This window comes from Asterias rubens, chromosome 19, assembly GCF_902459465.1.
Source record: "Asterias rubens chromosome 19, eAstRub1.3, whole genome shotgun sequence".
NCBI lineage: Eukaryota > Metazoa > Echinodermata > Asteroidea > Forcipulatida > Asteriidae > Asterias > Asterias rubens.
The window spans coordinates 2,582,341-2,606,984 of record NC_047080.1 but is presented as its reverse complement, the minus strand read 5'-3'; the positions used below and the strand labels follow the sequence as shown (position 1 = coordinate 2,606,984).

The window sequence follows — 24,644 nt, the reverse complement described above, 5'->3', positions numbered from 1 at the left end:
ATTATTTTAGTGAGAAATTACCTCTTTCTCAAAAACCACAACATTCAGAGGGAGTCGTGTCCCACAATGTTTTATACTACCAACACCTCTCCAATGCTCGTTACCGAGTCAGTTTTTAAGTTAATATTTGTTTTGAGTAATTACCAAACGTGTACCTTCCCTTTAATAACTCTAACCCTCCCCAATCCTACCACTGGTTGCTGAGGAATGTAAGCCCAAATAACAGTTGTTTGTCACTTATCAACGAAACAAAGCATTCTGTTGTCCAGTGATCATATACATTTTTCAACATTCAAGGATGTCAATCTAAAATCCAAGATGTGAGATGTTACATCATTGCAGAATTTTGTGTTCCAACATCCAAGGACTGATCCATTTTAATCAGAGGGAGAACCTTCCACTTTTATCCTGTCACGTGAACATATCAAATCCCCAGAGTTCATCACTGTCGTCATTCTCTAAAGGATCTTGTAAACCAGTTATTTCCTCACTGGTACTCTGGTGTCTTTCTTCAGGATGGTTACATGAAAAAGAACTGTCTCTTGGTTTCTGTTTTTTGACCATGGATTCCCCAGACTGTCTGTTCATCCATTCATTGGTTTCTGTTCCACTGATTTCCATATCTTTCCGGCTATGTCCAGAGTGATGTTGGGAGGATCGTGTCGCTCCACAGTGCTTGCATAGTTTGGCTTTAATCTCTGGTGTGGGGGTATCTAATCTCTTTGTCAAATTTGCCTGGAATCTGTTGAAATAAAGGGAAAGTTTTGACCAATCATCTTATAGTACAAGTTTTGCGCAGCGCATACTATAAAGTTTTTGGGACCACTAGGACTGAACAAATTACCTCTGTACAACGAAACCTCTTTATAATCCAAGTTATAAGAGAACAGCAAAACAAAGAAACACAAAATAGAAATGAAATTCAATGCCCAATTCCAAACAGTTGCTTAAGCAGAAAATAATGCTTAAAGATTTTCTGCTCAGCAAAAATGAGCAGGATACCAGTCACAAATGGTACATATTTCATGGTAGTTTGGCTGATAACCTTATTCTGGTAAGCATAATTTTGTTGTGCAACAAACCTCAGAATCCGTTTGGAGTTTTCTCGCAGCTTTGCGTTTGCTTGATCAACTAAAAAAGCCAGATACTCTGTAGAAACTAGGAGCCTAGCATCATCGGATAAGGGTACCTCTAAGCCATGGGTGCTTCGTACCGCCTGTGATGGAAAAAAAACCCAACAATATTAGGGGGGAAAAAAAGACGTAAATAAACAAATGTGGGAGTGGATTTTCAGAAAGCAGTCTAGTCTATTTAATTGCTGAATTGAAAAGTGGAGAAAATATGTTTTTTTCCCCCAAAGGAATGCTTATTATTTGACCATTGTGAATTACTTACCACCATCACTTTACCAGCCTTTCCAATAGTGATTCCAGAGTTTCTGAAGCCTGATTCAACTGCCACCACATGCTGTTCAAAACATCAAATTGAAATTATATTGAAGAAATTGTAAGCACGGCTTGAATTTTACACTGGCCCTGATGTACCAGACAGTTCATGTTTAAAATGTGCCCCCAATTATGCAATTCTAGCCAGTCCGTTGCTTGAGGTTCACTGTAAAAATAGCTAATTTAGGGGAATGGCGAATATCTTGAGGTAGCTTGATTTATTCTGCAAATTTCTTGGGAGGAAGAAGAATTTGTTACAGTCTATGAGTGCAGGGGACCAAAATAAAGGCAGTTAAGTTGCAGCATGTTGTCAAGTTCCAACTGGTAACACACTTGTGGACAGATAAAGAACTTCCAGTTGATGGATGGCCCTCCAATGTTCTTAGATGTTCCCATTCAAATTGAGATTTCCTTACCATCATCTTAGCATCCTCAATCGTTCGGCACTGAACATGGAGTATAAACGGTTCGTATTTAAAGACAACCTTGCCTTGAAGATCCTTCAGTGAAGCTTCCTGAGGAGGCAGATGAACAAAAACAAAAACTTCTGAATTTGAATAATGGCATTGTTAAACATTATGAGAATCAACAAGGAAGAACAGTTTTTTTTTTAAAGAATGAATTAGTTTTTTATAGTAGCCTAAATACAGGCCTTGAACTTTGCTCTTGAAGGGGAACAGAAATTTTCCTCCTGTAAGGGGCACTGCTAATCTAGAGGAAAATAGAAGTTTGTTTTGGATCTTAAACTTACAATTTCTGCCAATTGAGTTGCCTTGTGTGAGACGTATAACCACCGACATCCCTTCTTCTTGATAACATCATTTTCCTGAATGCGGAAATTTGACAAAAAAATATTACTTAATTTTTTTTAAATACAGGCTATAAAAATAAGTTTTCAATAATAATGTTTACGGCATTATTAATATTAACACTATATCAAGTATAACCAGATAACAACTAAAAGTTGTTTTTGTTTGTTTGATGGTCATTTAAACTCAAAATCAAAAGTAAAACTGAAATGTTTTGTTTGATTTGGTCCCTCTAAGCTACCAACCCTAATTTCATTATCGGAACAGATCATTTTAACACTACACTAAAAAAAATAACAGTAAAAACAAAGTGGTGTTTTTACTGAAACTTTAAATCAGACAAACACGATCTGTTGAGCAATTTGGTCATGTTGATTATTCATCATAGCCCCACTTGGCACTTGTGTGGCTAGCCCACCTTGTTGAGCTGTTAATAATCATAATTAATTTAATAATGGCTCCGCTTTTAACATCGGTCTCATCACTGTCGCCATTACTGAGACCGATGTTTCAAGCGGAGCCATTAACAGCTCAACAAGGTGGGCTATTGTGTGGCCATAGGCTAGCTGAATACTTGGCCACACAAGTGGGGCTAGGACTCGGGAGCGTTCATAAGGTGCACTGACTACTGCGGCAGTGCAGCATATGTCATTGTGCAGTGCGCACACAGCACAGCAGTCGTCAGTAATTTACCTCGCAAACTACAATTATGCGACCGGAACAGGAGCTTGTAGTACAATAATGTTCAGTATCATTAATGTAGTTGACCAACTCTAAAATTTCTTCATCTATACTTCCTTTTTTGCTTAAATCTTGCGTTTTCAGACGCGTTTTCTTTGCTTGAATAAAAGACGACATGGGCGCCGCCATGTTGGAAAATATTTTCAGAAAACGTAAGAGGGCGCTCTGCCAAATCGCCAAGAGCCAATCAAACTTGAAGAATTCCGGAAAGCGGCGGCTGCAAAACTCCAACGCTCAATGTGTACAAAACATCGCTAAAATGCCTTATTTTGTCACTAGTTAATTCGTTCACTTCAATTGAAGGTAATTTTAATAGTTTGTTTACAAGAATTGTATAATTCAAAGAGAGGAAGTGGTGGAATTTGTGCGTAATAATCTGTTATAATTAGACTGTCGACGGACATTATTTTATGGTTTTGTGAATACTGAATGTGACTACCCTACCCGACGGTGTGTGGTGTCTGGCTGTGTGTGTTTGTTATTGAAAAAGCACAAACATAATTGAATTTGAAAAAGGATCGAGTAGGCCTAGTGTAGTAGTGACTGTTTGTTGACTGACGTGTTCATTATTTACAAGCAGTACTGTTTAGTATTGTAGTACAATGTTATTAAATACCCAATAAGCCTGTTTGTTTGGATATTTTATTATATTTATGAACAAACAATGACAGGTTGACCCTTTTTTGAGAAGAAACAAATATTTAGTTAGGGAATACTACTTTTTATCCAAAGGGCCAACCAAGTATCATAAATCATGCCCGTTTTGGAAAATTGTCCGTATCTTGCCACCACTTTTTCATTGGTTATGAAATAAAATACTATCTATTTACTCAATTTTGTCAATTTCCTCAAATGAGATATTCCCTTTTTTTTGTAAAAACAAGTAAGTGAAAAAACTGTGGCAGGCTGAGGATCTGGAGAGTCTACCGCTGTTTTTTGTGTGTGGAGCCAGTGAATATTTCACTGGCAGCATTATTTAAATCATTCGAAAGGTTCCATTTGAAAGGTTCCATTCATAATGTACAGATTTGAAAGTAAAGGTTTTTCATTGTTAAAAAAACAACAACAACAAAACAACAGTTTTATATTTATATGTTGTTGATAACATAGCCTAGTTAGTATTTGAATCATTGTGTTTTCTTCTTGTATTGTCAACAGCATCCAAACATGTCGGTGAAGTCAAATCGCCAGTCGGCTCAGGCGCTGTTTGCAAATGACCGCTGCTTCTCCGCAGGTGACAAAAACCAACACCTGAAGACAATAAAAGGAAAAGAAAACCATTGTCCGACACCAAAGGGAAGCACACCAAAGCGAGAACTTTTCCGCACACCGACTAATCGTATAAAACACGAAGCGCGAACTCCGCTAGGAACGCCTGAGTGTTTCAACCATGTTGAGTTTGAGACCCCGAAGACGAAGGCTGGACGATGGTCGGGAGTGAGCGATGATCACCCGGTCAGGGTTGATGAAGGGGATGGATTTAGCGTTATGGTCGCAGTCAGGGTCAGACCATTCAGTGAAAGGTAAGTCACAGGCCTAGAACTCCGCTCTTGAAGGGGGCACATCAATTTATTTTGCAAAACTTTCAGCGTGTAAAAACATTGTCCTCAACAACCAAAATCAGCTCATTTTAATTTTTTATAGTGTTCAGATACAGCTTTCTTGTATTATGACTTCATTTCAAAGGGAAATATATTACAGAATTTTCTCTTTAAGTGTTTAGTTCGTAATCAGTAAGACGGGCCACAGAAAGAGCAATCTGGCACACCATCACCATACAGAAGCCATCACAAGGTCCTATGCCTGCTTGGACGCAAAAGTCATGTCAAGTCAATCAGTAAGCAGTCCTTGAACTTTGTTCTTGAAGGGGCACAGCAGTTTCCCTCTGATAGGGGACACCTCTATGAGGAGAATGTCACTTTGAACAGGAACTTTGCACAGGGCACCACAGCAAAAGGACAGGGCACCTTGTCATTTGCCGTTGGTGGTTATATCGAGGCCTGGTAAGCTATAGAATTAACCAATTATGTATAATAAGGCTCCTGAATGATGGTATGAATTTTTGTACGCTTTTAACAGGGAGAAGAGCCAAAGGGATGTGAAATGCGTCGTATCCATGGACGGGAACGAAACCATCGTCTCATCAAAGACAGGTCAGGTCAATCGCTTCCGCTATGATCATTGCTTCTGGTCATTTGACAAGGTCAAAGGTCAATACTCTGCCCAGGAGAATGTGTATGAAAGAGTCGGGAGACCGCTGCTAGACAGTGCTTTTGAAGGGTACAATACGTGTATGTTTGCATACGGGCAGACTGGTTCCGGGAAATCATATACGTAAGTGTAGACTTTTAAACCTCCGCTTGTTTACAATTAATTTTATAAAAAAAACAGCCCATCCAGGGTTTGTCCAAAACGTTTTCAATAACTAGCCATCAGAACCAGTTTGATTTTTTTATTTTCTACCAGTATGTCAGCTTTTTGACTAGTCCATATTTCAAACAAAATAGGAATGCCATTCTTCACTGCACTAGCCAGCCGGATAACTTGAGAATTTTGATTGGTCTTCGGGGTGTATGTTTTAACACTCCTCACTTAAAGGCGGTGGACACTATTGGTAATTACTCAAAATAACTATTACCACGAAGTCTTACTTTGAAACAAGTAATGGGGAGAGGTTGGTAGTACAAAATATGGGGAGAAACGGCTCCCTCTGAGTGGAGTAGTTTTCGAGAAAGACGCAATTTTCCATGAATTTGATTTCGAGACCTCAGATTTAGAACTTGAGGTCTCGAAATCAACCATCTAAACGCACACAACTTCGTGTGACAAGGGTGTTTTTTCTTTCATTATTATCTCGCAAGTTCCATTGACCGATTGAGCTTAAATTTTTACAGTTTTGTTATTTTATGCATTGTTGAGATACACCAACTGTGAGACAATTACCAATAGTGTCCACTGCCTTTAAGATCTCCTCTTAACCGATCACAATGGATATACTGTCCCAGCGATTTACTAACAATATTTCTAAACTTCCTTTCTTTTTGAATCATTGATTTTATCTCGATATTTTCTTTTTTAGTATCATGGGATACAACAAAGAGACGGGAATCATTCCAAGATTCTGCCGAGAGCTTTTCAGACGAGTTGATGCTCACCAAGAAGAAAGGGTAGGAGATATCTTTCACTATTTCATCAACAGAGTTGCTAACTCTCCCTGATTCTGCAGACAGTTCCCTGAAAATAAACCAATCTTTCCTTGTTCTAATGACCTAATTATGGAAACTTTTTTTCCCTATCATATTATTATTATATATTTTTTTTATCCTCCCGATCCAGGCCAAGTTTACGATTGAGATAAGTTTCTTTGAGATCTACAATGAGAAGATTCATGATCTACTGGCGTCGTCTTCAGACGCTGATAAAGACGTCGGCAAGAAGCGAGCAGCAGTATGTCTTTTACCCTTCCCTTGAAAGAACCCTTCGTCCAAGACATTGCTTTTCAATTTAAATCTTTTTCAAACAAACTTGCTAGGAAATTAAAGGGCTGTGTTTGTCATCCAGACTGCAGCGTGTCCCAAACCTATGGCTCGAGCGGTCAAGCATACAAGTCTTGATTGACTGCATATTGCTACATTTTGCATCTAGCTAAATATGAATGGATTCAAGTTGCTTGTGAAAAACCAAGACATGAATTCTCTGTTTTCTCAGCAAGTACACAATTTACATTTTTGGAAAATTTTCCAAATAAATCAGCCTTAAATTGACAAAATTATCAAGAATCCATACATTGTACATTTGGTTTGCGGTAACACCATGTGTGTATCTACTTGCCAGAGCAAGCTAGTCGAAACATTGAGACCAATTCAGAACTGACTCCGCGGCAGTACAGTTAATTACGATCTGCTAAAGTAGTAGTCCAGTCTATTTTCTATACCATCCGCACTGGTAAAAGTTAAAAAGCAGGACAGTTCTTTTCAGAACTGAGAAGTCTCCCGAACCTCCGATTATCTACGCTGCGGCAGTAGAATAAAGCAAGACAGTTCGCTAAGTACAACTCTACCTGGCAAGTAGATACACACACATGGTGTTACCGCAAACCAAATATACATTGATACCTCACCATGCAATGCCTCAAATCCTAAATCCATACATTCTAATGAAAATTCATACTAAAACAAATTATCTAGCTTTCAGAGTATATTACAATACAATTCTGTTGTGTTCATATTTACAGCTGAAAGTCAGAGAGCATCCGGTTCAGGGTCCGTATGTTGAAGGATTGTCAACGTAAGTATTGTTAGGCGTATGAATATTTCTGGTTCAGTGAATGTTTTGAGCAGCAAGAACTGAGGCTGTGTAGTGATTTTGTTTTTTGATTTTTGAGCACTGAACTTTTCTTTAAGTCAACATTTTTTTCGTTTGCTTTTCTACTCAGGTTTGTCGCAAATTCTTACGGAGACATACACAGCTGGATTGCGCTTGGTAATAAACAACGGGCGACCGCAGCAACGGGAATGAACGACAAATCCAGTCGCTCTCATTCTGTCTTTACTATCGTGATGACCAAAACAAAGGTATAGTGACAGGCATTACATATTACCAGCATTTTTTTATTATTTTTTTTCAAAGCGCCAGATGGCCACTACAAGCTGAGGGCTACACTAAACTGATTTTTCTGACTGTCACCAGGGGCACATTGCCGCCTACTCCTTGGGCTGAAACGGGGTTGGCCCCCTTCACAGTCCGTGAAGGATGTAGGCATGGGTATCATCCACTAGGAGCCTGGCTGGTGGAGCAGAATACACTGCCTTCCCATTTTTTTTTTACAAATCATCTATGTATATTATTTGGTTTGCGGTAACACCATGTGTGTATCTACTTGCCAGGTAGAGTTGTTCTTAGAGAACTGTCTTGCTTTATTCTACTGCCGTGGAGTAGATAATGGGAGACTTCTCAGTTCTGAAAAGAACTGTCCTTTTTTTTTAACTATTACCAGGGCGGATGGTATAGAAATTAGACTGGACTACTACTTTAGCTTATAGGATCGTAATTAATCATCTATGGTTAAGAGCCTTGCTCAAGGGCACAAGTGTCATGATCGGGTATCGAATCCACAAATACACTGCAAACACCAGAGCAACTCTGGACTCTTGATCCCAACTGAACACATTTTCCTTTCAGGCTGAGTTGATCGAAGGGGATGAGCATACCCACAATGTTACCAGTAAGATTAATCTAGTTGACCTAGCAGGAAGTGAAAGGTGTACATCGGCTCAGACTACTGGAGACAGACTCAAGGTATGTGGTTTGTAGGCTTAACCTGGTTGACCTAGCAGGAAGTGAAAGGTTTCTCTTTTCAACCATGACAAACTCAAAGTCTATGGTTCCCATTATATCATTAGCTGGTTTAATAGGTTTAACCTGGTTGACCTAGCAGGAAGTGCAAGGTTTTCCTACTATGACAAACTCATGTTTATTGTTTGTTCATTATCTTGTTTACGTGTTATTGTTAGTTAGATTAACCTGGTTGACTTTGCAGAAAGGGAAAGGTTTACTTGTTAAACCATGACAAACTCGAGGTTTATGTTTTCATTAACTGGTTTAGTAAGATTAACCTGATGGAACCCAGTAATTGGAAAGGTTTATGTCTACTTATTTTTGATTTAAATTTTTTCGAGCAGGAAGGAGCGAATATAAATCGATCTCTGATGACTCTGGGGAAGGTCATATCCCAGCTAGCGGAGAAGTCTGTGAATAGACGGAAGAAGTTCTTCATTCCATACCGAGACAGCATCCTGACCTGGTAAGAAATGTTTGCACGTCTCTCTTGTATGGTTTTGAATTTATTAGAACAAGTTGGTCCCAATCATATTGAGTTTTATGTGTGCACGATTCTGTTTCTTTAAGAATTTTTTGTGTAATGTAGGTTATGGCTACAAAATTTGAGTCATATTGTTGGGAAGTAAACTTTTGCAAGATAATATATGGAAGTAAAGTAATTTTTACAAATCAGCGAAGAAAACCTGATTAAAAGACTTGAACTTAATTTCCGGTTACTTGTAAACAAAAAGAAATTTGCCCATGTTATCACTTTGTAATGGTCGGACATTTTTTGGCAGCAGACTCTCTAATGGGGTTTCTGAAAAAATGGTATCCTCCTAATTCAAGAAACGATATTGTCAACTTGATCAACAGAATAACTTTTTTTCTTCTCTAAAGGCTTTTGAAGGAAAGCCTAGATTTACAAATGATGCTGCTGCAAACCTCACCTAATTATGCTCACAACAAGTTCAAATCTTATAATAGTTATCAATGGAATAACATTTTTTTTTTTCCCCTCAAAGGCTTTTGAAGGAGAGCTTAGGGGGAAACGCTAAGACAGCCATGATTGCTACTATCAGCCCATCAAGCTTGCACGTTGAAGAAACATTGAGTACACTACGCTATGCTAAACAAGCAAGATCTATCATTAATATTGCCAAGGTCAATGAGGATCCTAATGCTAGACTTATCAGAGGTATGAAAGTGGTTCTTACATTATTACTAGAGTTTGGTTCTTTCATTACTACAACTTGGTTCTTATATTATTGCTAGACTTTGGTTCTTACTTTGATAGACTTTGGTTCTTACAATGATATTGCTAAGTTCAATGAGGATCCTAATGCTAGACTCATCAGTTTATGAAAGTGGTTCTTATATTATTACTAGACTTTGGTTCTTACTTTGATAGACTTTGGTTCTTTCATTACTACAACTTGGTTCTTATATTATTGCTAGACTTTGGTTCTTACTTTGATAGACTGTGGATTCTTACAATGAAATTGCTAAGTTCAATGATGATCCTAATGCTAGACTCATCAGTTTATGAAAGTGGTTCTTATATTGTTACTAGACTTTGGTTCTTACTTTGCTAGACTGTGGATTCTTACAATGATATTGCTAAGTTCAATGAGGATCCTAATGCTAGACTCATCAGTTTATGAAAGTGGTTCTTATATTATTACTAGACTTTGGTTCTTACTTTGATAGACTTTGGTTCTTTCATTACTACAATTTGATTTTTTCATTTCTCTAATTTGTAGTTTTGGATTCTTTTATATGTAGCCTTTAGTTCTTACATTGCTTAAATTGTTGTTCTTTCATTGCTATTCCCAGGTTCTAATCCTACATTGCAAAACTGTTTTCTTCATATATAGCTTGTTTTTAGTTTTTACATTACTAGAATTTGGTTCTATCATTACTAGACTTAGGTTCTTATATTGCTAGAAATTGTGTGTTTAGTATTTTACTTTACCCCAATTATTGTATTACTGCATAGTTTGTGTTCTCACGTTTGTTTTCTGTTTTACAGAACTGAGAGCAGAGATCACACGTTTACGCGGTCAAGGGTTCACAACGCCAACCCGATCCCGCCTGCCCTCCCAGAACACTCCGAAAGACGTGGAGAAAATCGCCCACACAGAAGCCATCAAGGAGTCATTGGCCGAGATTGCCGAACTGAGGAGGAAGTTGACTGAGTCTGAGCATCATATGAAGGAAGCAGAGGGGTCTTGGAAGCAGAGACTGAAGGAGAGTGAGATGAGACGAGTCAATGAAATCAGGGAGATGGAGGTAGGCTTGGGGGTGGACTTAGTGGCGAGAATGGGGGGGGGTCCTTCAAGACTCAAATTAGGAAGGAAAATCCACAAGATCACAGAATTTGTACCTCAACAATTTTACTGGACCAGCAAGACCAGAGAAAAACTTCACGGTTCCTTCAGGTGGGGTAGTTTTTTGAAAGATGAAAGACATGTCAAAGAAACAGGAAGAAGGAATTTGGTTTAGAGGTCTTAGGAACAAAACAAAAATGAGAAGAAAGGCAGAAAGGGTTATATTTTCTGAGAAAGAGAAAAATTAAGATAAACATGTGAGGGGGATTAATTGAGTTCAAGAGTGATTGATCAGAAGTTGATTTTTAACAAGAGACAACCGTGTGAAGAATTTATGTGTGTTTTTTGCGCAGAAATCTGGGGTCACTTTCAAGGTTGACAACACTCTCCCTAACCTGGTCAATCTCAATGAAGACCCACAGCTGTCTGAAGTGCTACTGTATGTCTTAAGAGAGGGACAGACCAGGCTAGGAAAGACGGACGGACACTCGTGTCATCAGATACAGCTTTCTGGAGCTCTGGTCGAGGATGATCACTGGTGAGAATTTTTTTATTTTATTTTTTCGTGTCAGTGTAGCTTTGCAAAACGCCCACAAGGGGATTACCAAGCTGGCAACACTCAATCTCTCACGTACAAACAATGGTTTAATGTTTATGAATACGAATTGTTTTTTTTATTCTTGGTACCCAGTTTAATATCCAACAAAGAGGGCGCTGTAACGGTTAAACCAGTCGGCGATGCGCAGACCTTTATCAATGGTAGTCTTATATCAAGTCGTCATACCCTTAAACATGTGAGTATCCTTCTTTTGCTTTCCTTTACTACAAAGACAGTAAAAAGGAGCATCAATGAGACTTGCAAGATCTTTTATTTATTTTTGTTCAACTGTAACTCCATTTTGTTACCCTTGTTCCGCTTGATATTTTTGATCTTGTGCTATTGTAGTTGTCCATTGGCTCTCTCCTATACCACAAGGGTTTTTTTCCTGGGCCCTCTGTATTTTCCTCCCTCTGGGAAAAATTCACACTTTCAATCTCAGGCTGTGCTCTGTGGTCATGGATTGATGTGGCCAACAGCACCCTTAGTACTTGAGCATGTTGAAGCAGCGACCATTGCAATTCAGTGTTTCAGCTGCGATTAAGATTGATTGGCTCACTAAGTTTATTGCATGGTACTATTCATTTGAAGTTTTAGAAATATTTTTAATTTTGTTTTCTTGCCAGGGTGATCGGGTAGTTATTGGTGACCACTACTTCAGATTCAACCATCCACAGCAAGTTCACGATGGGTCCCGGTCATGCGAGAGTTCCGTCGGGGCAGTGGACTTTGAGTTCGCTAGGAACGAGCTGGTCGCAGCCCAAAGTGCAAGGTACGACTCACAAAGTGTGAAGAAACTCAAGTTTTAATTGTCAGATAAATAACAATGCAAAACAAAACTGGTTACATCCCCCCAAAAGGTGATCCCTCTCCTGCCCCTTCCCAGGTTGTATTGTAACTTGCGTGTGATCCCTAGCTAAATGGCTGGTACATGTTGAATGGCTTCTGACTGGCACCCCTGAACAAAGATATTGACCCTGCTAGTATGAGGTTACGATGCTAACATACATCGGTGTATGGGTAAAAAAAAAATAATTAGTATTCTTTATCCCGATGCAAATTTAACATCTGTTATAATCATTGCGGTACCCGCTGCCAAAACATAGGATTCAAACTGCCTCTAGCTACCGGGAAACCTCAGTAGTATAGTTGGTAAGACACTGTTCTAGAATTGCCAGGGTCGTGGGTTCGAATCCAACCCGAGTGACATGCCTGTGTTATTTTTTTCACAGGACTCGGGGGGAAAGTACTGAGTAAACAGTGCTAATACACATCGGTGTATGGGTAAAAAAAAAAAAAAGTTATATGAGGTTACTGTTTGTAAAATTTGTAAGCGTTTGTGAAAATGTTTTTAGAATTGTAAACAATCAAATATTACTATTATTTTCAGGCTGGAGGCAGAGCTGGAAGAGGAACGGCTGAAAAACCATCAAGAGAAAATTGCAGGAATCAGACGAGCTCAGGTATGATACATGATTCAATCAAATTGGTTACTACATTTCACATCTGTAAATCTTTGTAGATGTCAAATTTAAAGTCGGACAATGTGGTTATATTCTTGGGGTTAAAGTGTGGAAATGAATGATCTTTGTTTATAATTTGATGATTTTGTTAAACCTTTTCTCTCTTTAAAAACTTCTTAGGAAGCAGCACAACTTGAACTGTCTGAACAGAGAAAACAGTACGAGTCCAAAATACAGCAACTTTGTATGCAGCTGGTGAGACCGATAATTAAATAACCTCAAATTCCTTTAATTTGTTTGTTATGAAATTTTACATTTTCTGTGATTAATTGCATTTTAAATCACACAAAGAACATGAGTGTCAAAGACAGGTGTCCTCCATTATTACCCCTGGTCACCTGGCCTTTAAAATATCATTCCTTGAACCATCTCAGCTCCCTTGGGAGTATACAGACTGCTTCCATGTATGTAGTGCACTAAGCTAAATCAATCACAAGAACCACCTATGCCCTTACAGGTACCCATTTACCCCTGGGTGGAGAGAAGCAATTATAGTTAAGTGTCTTGCTCAGAGACACAAGTGTCATGACCGGGATTCGAACCCAGACTCTGCTGAAGAGAAAGCCCCAGAGCTTGAGTTCTGTGCTCGTATCTGCTCGGCCACGACTATGACCTGGATTCAAACCCACTCCCTAATGACCTAACCACCAGGGGCCAATTTCATAGAGCTGCTTAAGCAAATAAATCGCTTAAGCGCGGAAATAGCTTGCTTGTTTTACACATGTTACTGGCAGAAATGTCATGCCACATACATTGCTTGTGACTGGTATTTAGCTGTTGTTTACTTAGCATAACAATTGAGTGGAGTCTTAGCTGGTAATCTGATTTTACTAAGCAAAGATTTTTTTGCTTAAGCACAATTTTTTGCTTAAGCAGCTCTATGAAATTAGGCCCTGAACTTAATAATAATTGGATTGATTGTGATTTGAATTGTTTTGTAGGATCAGCAGCTGGAGCAACAGGAGAACTCAGACCATAATAGAGAGGACACTGAGAGACAGATACAAGAACTCAATGTACAGAATAAGGTAATTGGATTGATTGGGGGGATTAAAATATCTGTTAAATTTGTTTAACCCCTCTAGGGAATTTAGACACAGATTTTAGTGGTTTGCTACAGTTCAACAGTTAACTGGTTAAACATCCCAACCCTACCTGTGACGTCAAATGCAAGGGGTCTATTTCATGTTATCCACGCTATTCCTTCAGATGTTGGAGAGTCAGTTATCAAGCAGCAGGCGTCGGCTACAGCTAGAAGTTCAAGCAGTCCAGCACGATCTCAAGGAGACGGAGGCTTATCAGTCGCACATCTTCCATGAGTTGGAGATTGAGAAGAGGAAAGCAGAGACCGAGATGGACAAGATGAGATGGGCTAAGGAGAGCAAGGAGGAGGCCAGGAAGAAAGGAGTGGCACAGCTAGGTAAGGTGCTCTTAAGTATTACGCTCTTGATTTGCTCCAATCTATTTCAAGGTGTGCTGTAAGAATACTTCAAACTGTTCAAATAACAACCTCAATGAATGGTCTGGTCAGTATGGTCAGGTCAGGTCAGTAGGGTCAGTGATCTTTCATGTCAAGTCAGGTCATGTCAGGTCAGTCTGCAAGCAGGTGGAGTCAGGTGTAATAGTCTGTTCAGTATGGTGACGTTCGTTCAGTTCCGACATGATGCGCCATCAGTGTTGTCTGACCTGGTTCCACCTATCATAATGTGTGAGCGTGAAACCAGGCTTTCTGCTTCTTCTCACCCATACACTCTTGCTTTACTGAGACGAAGAACAAAGAGCCATTCCAACAGCTTTATGCCTCTTTTGGAACTCCTTGCCTGGTGCATCCTTCAAATTAGACTGTTTTAAGAGGAATATCAATTCCTGCTGTCAGCTCCCCTGAGGTATTTTCAATTAAATTTGTTCTTCCTGTAGCCCATTACCGGGAATGGCTTTCGCCTTGTTGTTGGCGATTTTTGCATTCAACAAATTATTAACAAAAAGCATTAAAAAAAAAAAGTATTCCTCCTGTGGAGGGTGTGTCTTGTTAATTCTCGTTATTGTCCCGAACCAAAAGGTCAGCCACTTTGAAAGTGACTTTTTGTCGCTATTGGCTTTCCCTGCCAGGGTTCTTGTCTTTTGTTTCGTCTGTAGTGTTTTGTGTTCCACCCCCACTGGAGGTGTTTCCTACACAATCCTTATATCTGCCCGCGGCCAGGCCAAGTTTCTCAGTAATTTGCTAGTGTTTTTTGCATATTTTTAGCTGTTCTCTTTTTATAACCATTGTATTTCTTTTTCCTGTAAATCTTTGATGTGCAATTTTTTAATACATGTTTGTGGTTTTTCATGTTTGCTGGCAAATAAAATGAAATGAAATGAAATGAAACATAAAATATTACTTTTTTCCCCGTAGCTTCTACAACCAAGAGTAGGAGAGGTCTGCTGCAGCTTTCCATGTGGCTTCAAGAAGCTAACAATATCAGTAAGAAACTGAACAAGCACACTGTGAGTATCTTATAGCTAGCCTCTTAGTACAGCCTTGTATTCTAGTGCCAGTTAGTCTTAAAGACAGTGGACACTATTGGTAATTGTCAAAGACTAGCCTTCACAGTTGGTGTATCTCAACATATGCATAAAATAACAAACCTGTGAAGATTTGAGCTCAATCGGTCATCGAACTTGCGAGATAATAATGAAAGAAAAAAACACCCCTGTCACACGAAGTTGTGTGCGTTTAGATGATTGATTTCGAGACCTCAAGTTTCTCAAAAACTATGGCACTTCAGAGGGAGCTGTTTCCCACAAAGTTTTATAACATCAACATCTTTCCATTACTCGTCACCAAGAAAGGTTTTATGCTAAAAATTAATTTGAGTAATTATCAATAGTGTCCACTGCCTTTAATATCAAACAGAATGCTGGAGCAAATGTCTATGCAGGAAGAATAATATGTGGTAGTACACAGTACCATCTGAGGAACACAACTTCTCAGATTCAAATTTTTTGGGATAAAAAGATGTATAGTTTTCCATAACCAAAGTACTTTGAAGTGAAAATTTTCTCAAAGTGTATAATTCTGTCCAAAGTTGCTGTACTTTTTACTAACCAAGTAAGTTTGTATTGCCAATCATTTTCAGAGGCATAACAAATCGCATACAGACCTTTTAAACGATAAGTTCTTGTCTCTTATTTGCAGGTTTTCAATCGCCAAGATGCATCATCGAGTAATGGCGCCAGTAGCTCGGCAGGTCTTCAAATCAAGGTGACCAATAATCGTCTTGGAATCGTCACCTTCTGGTCTCTGGATAAATTTGAAGACAAACTCCTGCAGATGAGAGAACTGTTCAAGGTGAGGTGTGAACCGAGGGCAGTCAGGTTGGCGCAGTGGTTTCTGTCCCTCTCTTTCACCTCTGTGGACCCCGGTTGGATTCCCGGACCGGACCCTAGCATGTGGATTGGGTTATTCAATTGCCTACATGACTGCTTGTGTTTTCCCAACATTGGTTTTCCTCCAATATATAAAACTAAAATTTCTTCTTGTTTTCTCCATAAAAAGTTGGTGTGATGTTTCCATTTGGATTCCTTGCCAACTAAATAATTAAGATTCAGAGTCAGAAAAATGCTTTATGATAAAGGTGTATAGCACTCCGTTCTAATAACATAATTTTGGCTCAGAATACCCGGCTGTCAGAGAAACATTCCAAAATTTCTGCGATCACAGCATCAATGTGCCAATAGTACAGTCAGTACCAATTATTCCAATTACATACAAACTCAATGAAATCCCAGTTTTGCTAGACTCATTTCAAGCCGCCTTGCATATGTTTTTCTGACACAGTATGCTGAGAGGGGAAGACACACAAGCGATGATGATGTCTTCTACAATTCGAATGACGACTGGGAGAAAGACTACAAGATTGACTCGCCACTGACCCCATTCAAAAGGTCAGTGAAGAATAAAAAGTGTGAAACCATGTGTTGATTTCCTCTTCTTTAACCTTCCTGCTTTTCAAGACATTCTTCAGTGAGTTTTTACCAACCATTTGAAAATCTTCAACTGCATGGGCTATGTATGTGCACACAGAAACTAAATTGCGATCGGTAAACCAACTACTTTTTTGTTCACAGCAATATGGCACTCCGTTAGTGTTTGCCATTTCGGATCTTTCCACTTCCAATATGAAGGGCTTGCAAAGTAGCAACCCTATTTTATTTAACCATCACTGGAAAGGTCTAATCTTTCTCTTTCCAATGATGATAAGCTGTTGGTATGGAGGACCATGAACACTGACAACACTACAGGTCTTCAACAAACAACCTTAATGGCCGGTCACACAGGCCTCGATAACAAAAACAAGACTGTTAACAATGCATGCCCCCGATTGGTTGAATGAGCATGGGCATATTCTGCATAGAGCAACTCAACCACTAGAATGCGTTCTCTTTGTGTTGTGAGTTATCGTTATCGCTGCAGTGTGACTCAGCCTTTATGTTCAGGCAGAAGGCAAAAAGACAAGTTATTACACATCTTTTCACTCTTGACTGAACAGGTGTTTTGGTGGATCCTCTACCCCGAGTCGCTGGACCAGCGGAGGTAGCAGTGTCTCATCCAGACCTGGGTCTAATAGCAGCTTTGGTAAGTAAAGAAATCATCATTAATTTCACAAAGAGCTTCAAAGTACAAATCTGCAAAACGCAAGTCACGGTTTGCTGTTTAAGACCACTCGTATGATTCTGTACAAGATTAACCTCTTCGTTGACTACCTAATTTCTGTAAAAGTTTTTGCCAAGTGCCACACTAATTAACTCTTAATAATCATCACCATAGGCCCAGACTTGGCTAATCTTGTTGATGTTTGGGTTTTGTTTTTGAGATTCATGTAGAGTATTGGTTAATCTAAAAAAAAAAAAAAATGTATAAATAACTGAAATAATGAAATAATTTTGTACAGGGAGTGCAACCAACAGGAATGACTCGGTCAATGGAGGTAGTAACCTCACAAACCTCTGTAGGAGGCTCCTCCAAACCTCACTCATGACGCCTCCGAGAGGCTACACAGAGACCATGCCTGACCGTATCATGTCCAACATGCAGATGATCAAGACCTCTGTGACTGGTATACAAGACGCCTGTAGAGCAAGGAATGAAGCGTTGAATGGATCAGGTGAGCACCGAATTAAACAGCAGATAAATTATGCGCATAATTTAGCAAAAATTTGGCAGTTGAAAATGTTGAGCGGCTCTAAGGTCAGATTCAGTTTTGTGATCCACTTATGTTCCAATATATAGAGTCTTTATGAAAATGGGGAAAACAAATTTTTCTCCATTTTTATGAGGATTCTCTCTGTGTTAAAAGAATGAGTGCTCAAAAAAAAAGAAGATTTTTGACATTGAAGCTCCTCTTTTAATATCTGCAAAATGTTTCATCATGACTTTTTACCTCTCGAAAATGTGAGCACCATTATTTTTTCATTTTTATGATGTTTTAACATGTTGATGTACTTTATTTTAAACTGGAGGAGTTTAACTGAGCTATCTAGCCCTTCCTAGCCAGTGTGCCATTCAGAAGCCCGGTCAATTATTTTTTTTAACCCAAAACCATTTCCTGTTTTCATGGCTTTAAGGTGATCTCACCAGCGCCTCAAGTGTCGACAACCTCCTCCTCCAAGCCACAACCTCCATGGAATTTCTGAGGAATCTCATCCCCTTGTGGGATTTCAATTCTTACCAGAAAAAAAGAAATCTAAATGCTGAGGATCAGTCGCACAAAGACATCAAGGAGCAGCTGATTGAAACAGCAAGAAAGATGACAGGTCACTTGATGAAAGTGTTACAGGTCGGTTGGGTTTTTTCTCTTTTCAATTTTTTCAAGTTTTTCTTATCTCCCTTCAGATACTGGTATATTGATCAGTTTTAACTCCTGCAAATGAAAAGTTGTTGAAAGCACTGAACCCTATTATTAATTACTCAAACTAATTGTTAGCATAAAAACTTACTTGGTAATGAAAAATGGAGAGTTATCGATAGTGTAGAGAAACGGCTTCCTCTGAAGTAACGCATTTTTGAGAAAGATGTATGTTCCCACTCAAGTATTGAAATACTTCAGACATAAAGCCTTTCATTAGGCATCTCTCAAAGTATAAATTGGTGTTTTTTCTTTCATTATTCTTTTTCAACTTCGATAACCAATTGAGTAAAAAATTTCACAGACGTGTTATTTTATTCATAGGTTGGGATTCACCAAGTGAGAATACTGAATTTCCGTTTTTTTTTTCCAGGGTTATGAGGGGGACATTGATAGCATGATTGCTGAAGGAACCACCCAGATCCACCAGTGCCTGATCTTCCTTGCTAAGCTGATTGGTGAGGTCTCCATGATGATGGGCCAGGAGGAACTCGTCATGTTCAGGGAAGAGAACGGTCAAATGGAAGACACTGCTGTGAGTATAATAATAATAATAATAAATAAGTCTTGTAATGCGCACGTATCCACCCTGCTGGGTGTTCAAGGCACAGAAGTATTTCTCTCATCCATGGGTACAATCTTTCAATCCTTTCACCCGCACGACATACACTATCAGAACAATTAGATTTTTGGGGCCGTATCTTTGGAATGGTCTTGACTTGGTATTAAAAACTCAGTTTGGCCCACGATTGACCACGCTCTCAGTCACCTCTCCATCATGGTAGAACTCAGCGTCGTCTATGTGTGAACGGTGTATAATGGAGGAGTTGCTATAGATTTAAGTATTGGGTAATGGAGCAGTTGTACCTCTGGCATGTCTGGTAAATAAAAAATAAAAATTAAAAAAATTGTTAAGAGAAGTTGTTTTAAGTTACATTTTAACAATTTTGTTTTTGGCAGGTGGGTCATGAATTGAAGCAAGGTTTCCTGAACGGTGCTGATGTCTTAATTGATAAGACCCTACAGCGAGGTCTGAATGCAGTGACTAGCTGCGAGGCTGCTCTACAAGTTACCCTCGGACCGGACAGCAACATGTCTCAGGTAAGACCTTCTTTTCACTTCTTTAGACCCCGGTTCGAATTCCACCTCAGAGCTTGTAGGTGGGTTGGGTCTACCGACCCTACCCGATAAGGTTTATCGAAATTCTGTTGAACCCACACAAAGATATAGGCCATGCGTGGGCACGTCGTGCATGACAACATACATGTACACCGCAATAGCAAATGCCCCATCTGCCTACCCATATTGTATTGCGGTTCCGAATCGCGATAAACCTTATTTTTATATTTTTTTTTATTAATTGGGGTTTTCCTCCCACATCTAAAACTGAACATTATATACATTGTCCCCTATTCATCCTGTTGTTGACCTTTGCCCTCTTGGATGAGTATGTTATCCCTCTGCTGCCACTTCCAAGGTGTACAGTTTATGATTTCACCAAACTCTCCCAACTTAGGATTAATCTTAGGACTTAGGACGAGTTCAGTTCCGTATCCAAAGATGTTAGGACTGTGGCAATGTAATGTACATTGTAAATGCATTGAACCCATCCTAAGTTAGGACGGGTTACTCGTCCTAACTCGAGATAGGATTAATCCTAGCGTTTCGTGAAATCGGCTGCAGGTGTATCGTAAGCGTGGACGTGATCCCAGTCGTAGTTTTGTCGTAATGTTGTCATCTCTTAAGAGCCAAAACCTCTTCCTGACAGATGTCTCTGCATGGTGTACCACCAAAATATTTGGCATGTTCTAGAATATTTCGTACCACTCATTACTTTACAATACACAAACAGCTAATGGTTTTTGAATAGAGCGCCCTCATGTGATGAAAGTAGGCCATCCATCCGGTCCATTGAACTTCCATATTTCCATTGGAATTTCAGTCATCGATCGAGCAAACTATTGTAACTATTTCCACTATTAATGGAATTCCACAACTGCCAAAATGCCGCATAATTGAGCCCGTGAGAACTCTGAAAAGCGGATTTGGGTTTTCTTGATGTCCAATGAGTCTTAGGATGTGTCCCTGCCAATGTGACTTTAACACTATGTGACATTTCCTTTGACTGGTTGCTATTTGGGGGTCCGCATTGTCATTTTTCAGCTGAATAGCCAACCCCCTCAGGTATATAGATCGTGGTTAACCCATTTTGGATTTTGTTAAACTTCTGACAGAAAAAAAGGGCCGAGCCGAAATGAGTAGTTTTTAATGAGACCTCCACCTGCTTCGAAATGGTCATCGTCAGATAAGCAATTAGTTTTGATTCTCGTGCCAGATGGGGATGCAATCTGGTCGTTACACAAGACACGAAGTTTGAGAAAGTTTGAAAGTACATGCTGAAGTGGGTTTTGTCGTTCACTGAATGGTTTTACCTGAAAGGTCACGTACAGGGGTCATCAAGGAAGGGGTCACTGTGGGGGCAAATGACAACTATATATCTTGGTACCGTACAACCAACTTGTTAAATTAAAGCAATGTTCTCCCCCAAACTGAGGGGCATTGTGAACCCCATTTTGGAAGTTTGGACAAAGGATGCCAGGCCTGTATGTTTCGTTTTTGAAAGGGCAAGGGCACCAAGGCATATTTTCTCCAGGGTTAAGGGCACCCTACGAGGAAATTGTAAATTTCTACTGGAGCACTACAAGGGCACCAAGGCAAATGACCAGGGGGCATGTCGGAGGCAATTGCGTTTGTTACCGCAGTGAAGTGTCGGGTCTGGGACGCTGAATTGAAAAAGGTCTTTGGAATGTTTTCTATTTGGTGTTTTCTTTTTTTCTTGGTTTTGAATGTCTCAATGTGCATATTATATATCTTGATGATTGTTGTGAAACTAGTAGTTACTTGTTTTGCACGCAATTGGCGTGCATTGGCCCAGTATGGGGGGGGGGTACTCTCTGCCCTACTATCAAGCATGATATAGTCGTTTTAAGACACTGTAAGTCTTTTTGGACGTTAAACAGACATCAGACAACATTGAGAAGAAAAAAAAACCACCAAGTCACTCATATAATTGATATTTCCTCTCCAGTTTCAGTATTTTTGCCACAAGGAATGGCCAAATCATTTTGTTCATTGTCATGGTTTCACAGTTCTACTATTTCAAATCCCCTCCCTGTCTTATCCACGAACATCTCAGGCTAGATACCTCTTAAGAAGGAAATCCCTGTCAAGCTCTAGCAACCTTCAAGAAAGTTGATCGTAAACCCAAAGCAACCCTAACCCCCACTCTCCGCTCCACTCCCATAAATCCCTTCAGCGATCCAAGAACCTCTTTCTAAAAAAGCATTAGCAGGGTTCTCCTTTAAACAACGGTCCGCTGCCAAAGTGGCAGTTAAAACACCTGAGGACCAGTCAAAATGTACTCCATACCGTCAGACTGGCTTGTTCAGTGGTCAAAAAAGCATCCCTATTTAATGAATTACTGACAAGTGTGAAAAGCTTACTAACTCGTCCTGTTGGCTAGTCACTGAGAATGTTAAGGGGAAACCCTAATAGCAGGTGCCAACTCTCCCTAATTCTGCAGAAAGTTCCTTGAAAATAAACCGATCTTTCCATGGTCTTGTGAGAGTTTTCATTTTAATCGCCCTGATAATGGAAACAAATTCCCCTTTTATGTTGCTTGTACCCAGCCCCACTCATCCTTACGTGAGCACTACCCCTCACCCAGCCCTCTCACCCTCCTCATCCAACCCCCTTATCCTCCTTAACATTCCCCAACCCCCCATCATCAAGTGATACAGCACTACGCCTTACCAAGCCCCCCTTATCCTCCTCACCCAGCCCTCCCTTATCCTCCTCACCCAGCCCTCCCTTATCCTCCTCACCCAGCCCTCCCTCATTCTCCTCACCCAGCCTCCCTCTTTACCAAGGGCCCCCACACCCATCTTTAAGTGATTCAGCAGCCCAAACCCTCTACCCCAAGCCAATGTTTCTCTGCAGCGATACAGCACTACCCCGAACCAGCCCCCTTCATCTGTGATACAGTACTACCCCCACCCAGCCCCATCCATCCTCCTTACCCAGCCCCCTCATCCTTCCCACCCTGCCCCCTCATCCTCCTTATTCAAACACCCCCCTCCCCCCATCCTTAAGTGATATAGCAGCCCCAACCCTCTACCCCATCCAAGAAGTGATACAGCAGTCTTGTCTGTCACCTCGTTGGGCAAACACCCAAGAGAGCTAAACCTCTGACAACATTTTGTTATTCGATCGCAAATTCTATTACGTACAAATTAAGTCCTGATCCCCGACGCTTGGAAAGCAAATCTCCTCCTTTTCCTGTACTTACTCTACCCCCTGTCTTTCCCTCCATTGATAGCTGCAGATAATCCACCACGATCGAAGAAGGGGGGGGGTGTCGGGCATTCAAGAGAAATGACTTCATATAAACTGAGAGATAATTTCTGAATGTCACCGAGCTAATTGCATTCAGTGCTACATTACCGGGAACAGATAGATATTTCCTGGAGTTAATTTTGGCCCGCGAGTGATGTCGGCATTTAAGTTTTGACATGGATTCTGATTTAAGATGGGCTGGGGGGAGGGGGGGGGGGTTATTTGATGGGAAGAGGGGGGCTAGTTTTGGACAGGTGTGGTTCTGGTCCCAGGTGTTTTGAATGAAACAAAGATTAAGGATGGTTTCCGTATCGTGTTAGTGACCCGTTTCAACATGGTTCTTAACTTCTGTTGTTCCAGTTTAAAGACGGCAATCAGCTGATTTTGATCTGTTCTGAAGTTTGAACATTAATCACTTGGAGACTTATTTGTCTAATACATGTAGTTTGTCTCGTTCTATCTCAAAATATGTTTCTAAAACGGTACTTTTTAGGAATATGACTTGCATTCAGATTGCAAATCAGCAGCCGTTCTATGTGAATGAATGAATTTGTTTATTTGTACACGTATCTAAGTATCTTTTACAAAACTCTGGAAAGTACTGAGTAGACAAATTGTTTTCCATACATCAGTATACAGATAAAAACAAATAGGAGTAGCAGTTTGAAGAATTGTCAACACAAAAACTGTTTCTTTGTCTACGTTTTCAAATAATAACCACTTGTCTAAAAATGTCATAAACAAATAATTTTAAAGGGTTTATTTGTCATTGTTATTGAATAATATTTTTTTCGACTGGGTCATGCTGGATGCCTCTCACTGCGGTATTTGCTTTTTGGTATCGTTTTGCTTTTTCGTTTGTGTTATTTCTCGTGTGACAGTTGGGGAAGAAGGTTGACAAAATTCAAGACTGACTTCAAAATTGACTTCAAATGAAGAGCTCCAACACTTTACAAGTAGTTTAAATTCTCTTTGTTTACTCATTTATTGTGAGGTTTTATTTTAATAGTTTTTTGTTTCACCAAGACCTTGACTTCTTTGAAAGGATGTCATCCAGCCAATTCTTGTAACCAAGTAATCTGTGCATATTAGCCGTCCCTCTGACAACAAATCTGTCATCGAGATCCCCTCCGTCCTAAAAAACAATCCCAGTAAGGTCATCAAAATGATCCCCACGACGATCATCAAACAATCCTTCCTAGCTCCGCAAATCCCATCGTAAATATCATCATCCCCCGATCCTGGGAATTGTCTCTATGTCTAAGATGTTCCATCCATCTCGGGCTGACCCCCGCTTGCTGCAGAGAGAGGGGGGGGGATTCATTACATTTCCTTCTCAGTGAATATCTGGGTCCAATTTCATAGAGCTGCTGAGCACAAGAAGTTGCTAAGCATGAAATTTATTCCTTTATAAAAACAGGATGACCAACCAAATTTCGATTTGTTGCATATTGCTTGTTACTGGTATTCAGCTGTTGTCTGCTTATAAATCCTGAAAATCACATGGAAATTAGACTGGTAATCCTGTTTTTATCAAGGAAGAAATTTTATGCTTAGCAAATTTTTTTTTGCTTAGCAGCTGTATGAAATTGAGCC

At 39.8% G+C, this 24,644-nt stretch overlaps 2 protein-coding genes across 2 annotated transcripts in view; one reads left to right on the top strand and one right to left on the bottom strand.

The window, feature by feature from the left end:
- Positions 1-94: 94 nt before the first annotated feature.
- Positions 95-3,124, bottom strand: LOC117303422 (tRNA wybutosine-synthesizing protein 3 homolog). Its single transcript, XM_033787614.1, has 6 exons — positions 2,948-3,124; positions 2,197-2,271; positions 1,862-1,960; positions 1,396-1,467; positions 1,083-1,216; positions 95-742 (listed from the first exon to the last, which is right to left on the bottom strand). The coding sequence occupies exons 1-6, from the start codon at positions 3,122-3,124 to the stop codon at positions 412-414; spliced, it is 888 nt and encodes a 295-aa protein (XP_033643505.1). The 3' UTR covers positions 95-411.
- A 1,958-nt stretch (positions 3,125-5,082) lies between these two features.
- Positions 5,083-24,644, top strand: part of LOC117303421 (kinesin-like protein KIF14) — a 32,410-nt gene continuing 12,848 nt past the window's right edge. The window contains exons 1-24 of the mRNA XM_033787613.1: positions 5,083-5,329; positions 6,075-6,162; positions 6,332-6,442; positions 7,230-7,282; positions 7,431-7,569; positions 8,177-8,293; positions 8,677-8,798; positions 9,340-9,512; positions 10,347-10,606; positions 10,998-11,182; positions 11,336-11,438; positions 11,869-12,014; positions 12,633-12,705; positions 12,886-12,960; positions 13,707-13,793; positions 13,975-14,185; positions 15,161-15,252; positions 15,944-16,096; positions 16,586-16,692; positions 17,298-17,383; positions 17,700-17,912; positions 18,373-18,584; positions 19,027-19,188; positions 19,614-19,754. Coding sequence (XP_033643504.1) covers positions 5,112-5,329; positions 6,075-6,162; positions 6,332-6,442; positions 7,230-7,282; positions 7,431-7,569; positions 8,177-8,293; positions 8,677-8,798; positions 9,340-9,512; positions 10,347-10,606; positions 10,998-11,182; positions 11,336-11,438; positions 11,869-12,014; positions 12,633-12,705; positions 12,886-12,960; positions 13,707-13,793; positions 13,975-14,185; positions 15,161-15,252; positions 15,944-16,096; positions 16,586-16,692; positions 17,298-17,383; positions 17,700-17,912; positions 18,373-18,584; positions 19,027-19,188; positions 19,614-19,754 — 3,327 coding nt within the window. The 5' untranslated portion in view covers positions 5,083-5,111. The remainder of the gene's footprint in view (positions 5,330-6,074; positions 6,163-6,331; positions 6,443-7,229; positions 7,283-7,430; positions 7,570-8,176; positions 8,294-8,676; positions 8,799-9,339; positions 9,513-10,346; positions 10,607-10,997; positions 11,183-11,335; positions 11,439-11,868; positions 12,015-12,632; positions 12,706-12,885; positions 12,961-13,706; positions 13,794-13,974; positions 14,186-15,160; positions 15,253-15,943; positions 16,097-16,585; positions 16,693-17,297; positions 17,384-17,699; positions 17,913-18,372; positions 18,585-19,026; positions 19,189-19,613; positions 19,755-24,644) is intronic.

Coding starts and splice junctions, on each gene's coding strand:
- LOC117303422 (XM_033787614.1), bottom strand. CDS start 3,124: ATGGCGGCGCCCATGTCGTCTTTTATTCAAGCAAAGAAAACGCGTCTG. Junction 1,468..1,861: donor TTGAGGATGCTAAGATGATG/GTAAGGAAATCT, acceptor TGTTTTGAACAG/CATGTGGTGGCAGTTGAATC. Junction 743..1,082: donor AACTCCAAACGGATTCTGAG/GTTTGTTGCACA, acceptor TTATTTCAACAG/ATTCCAGGCAAATTTGACAA.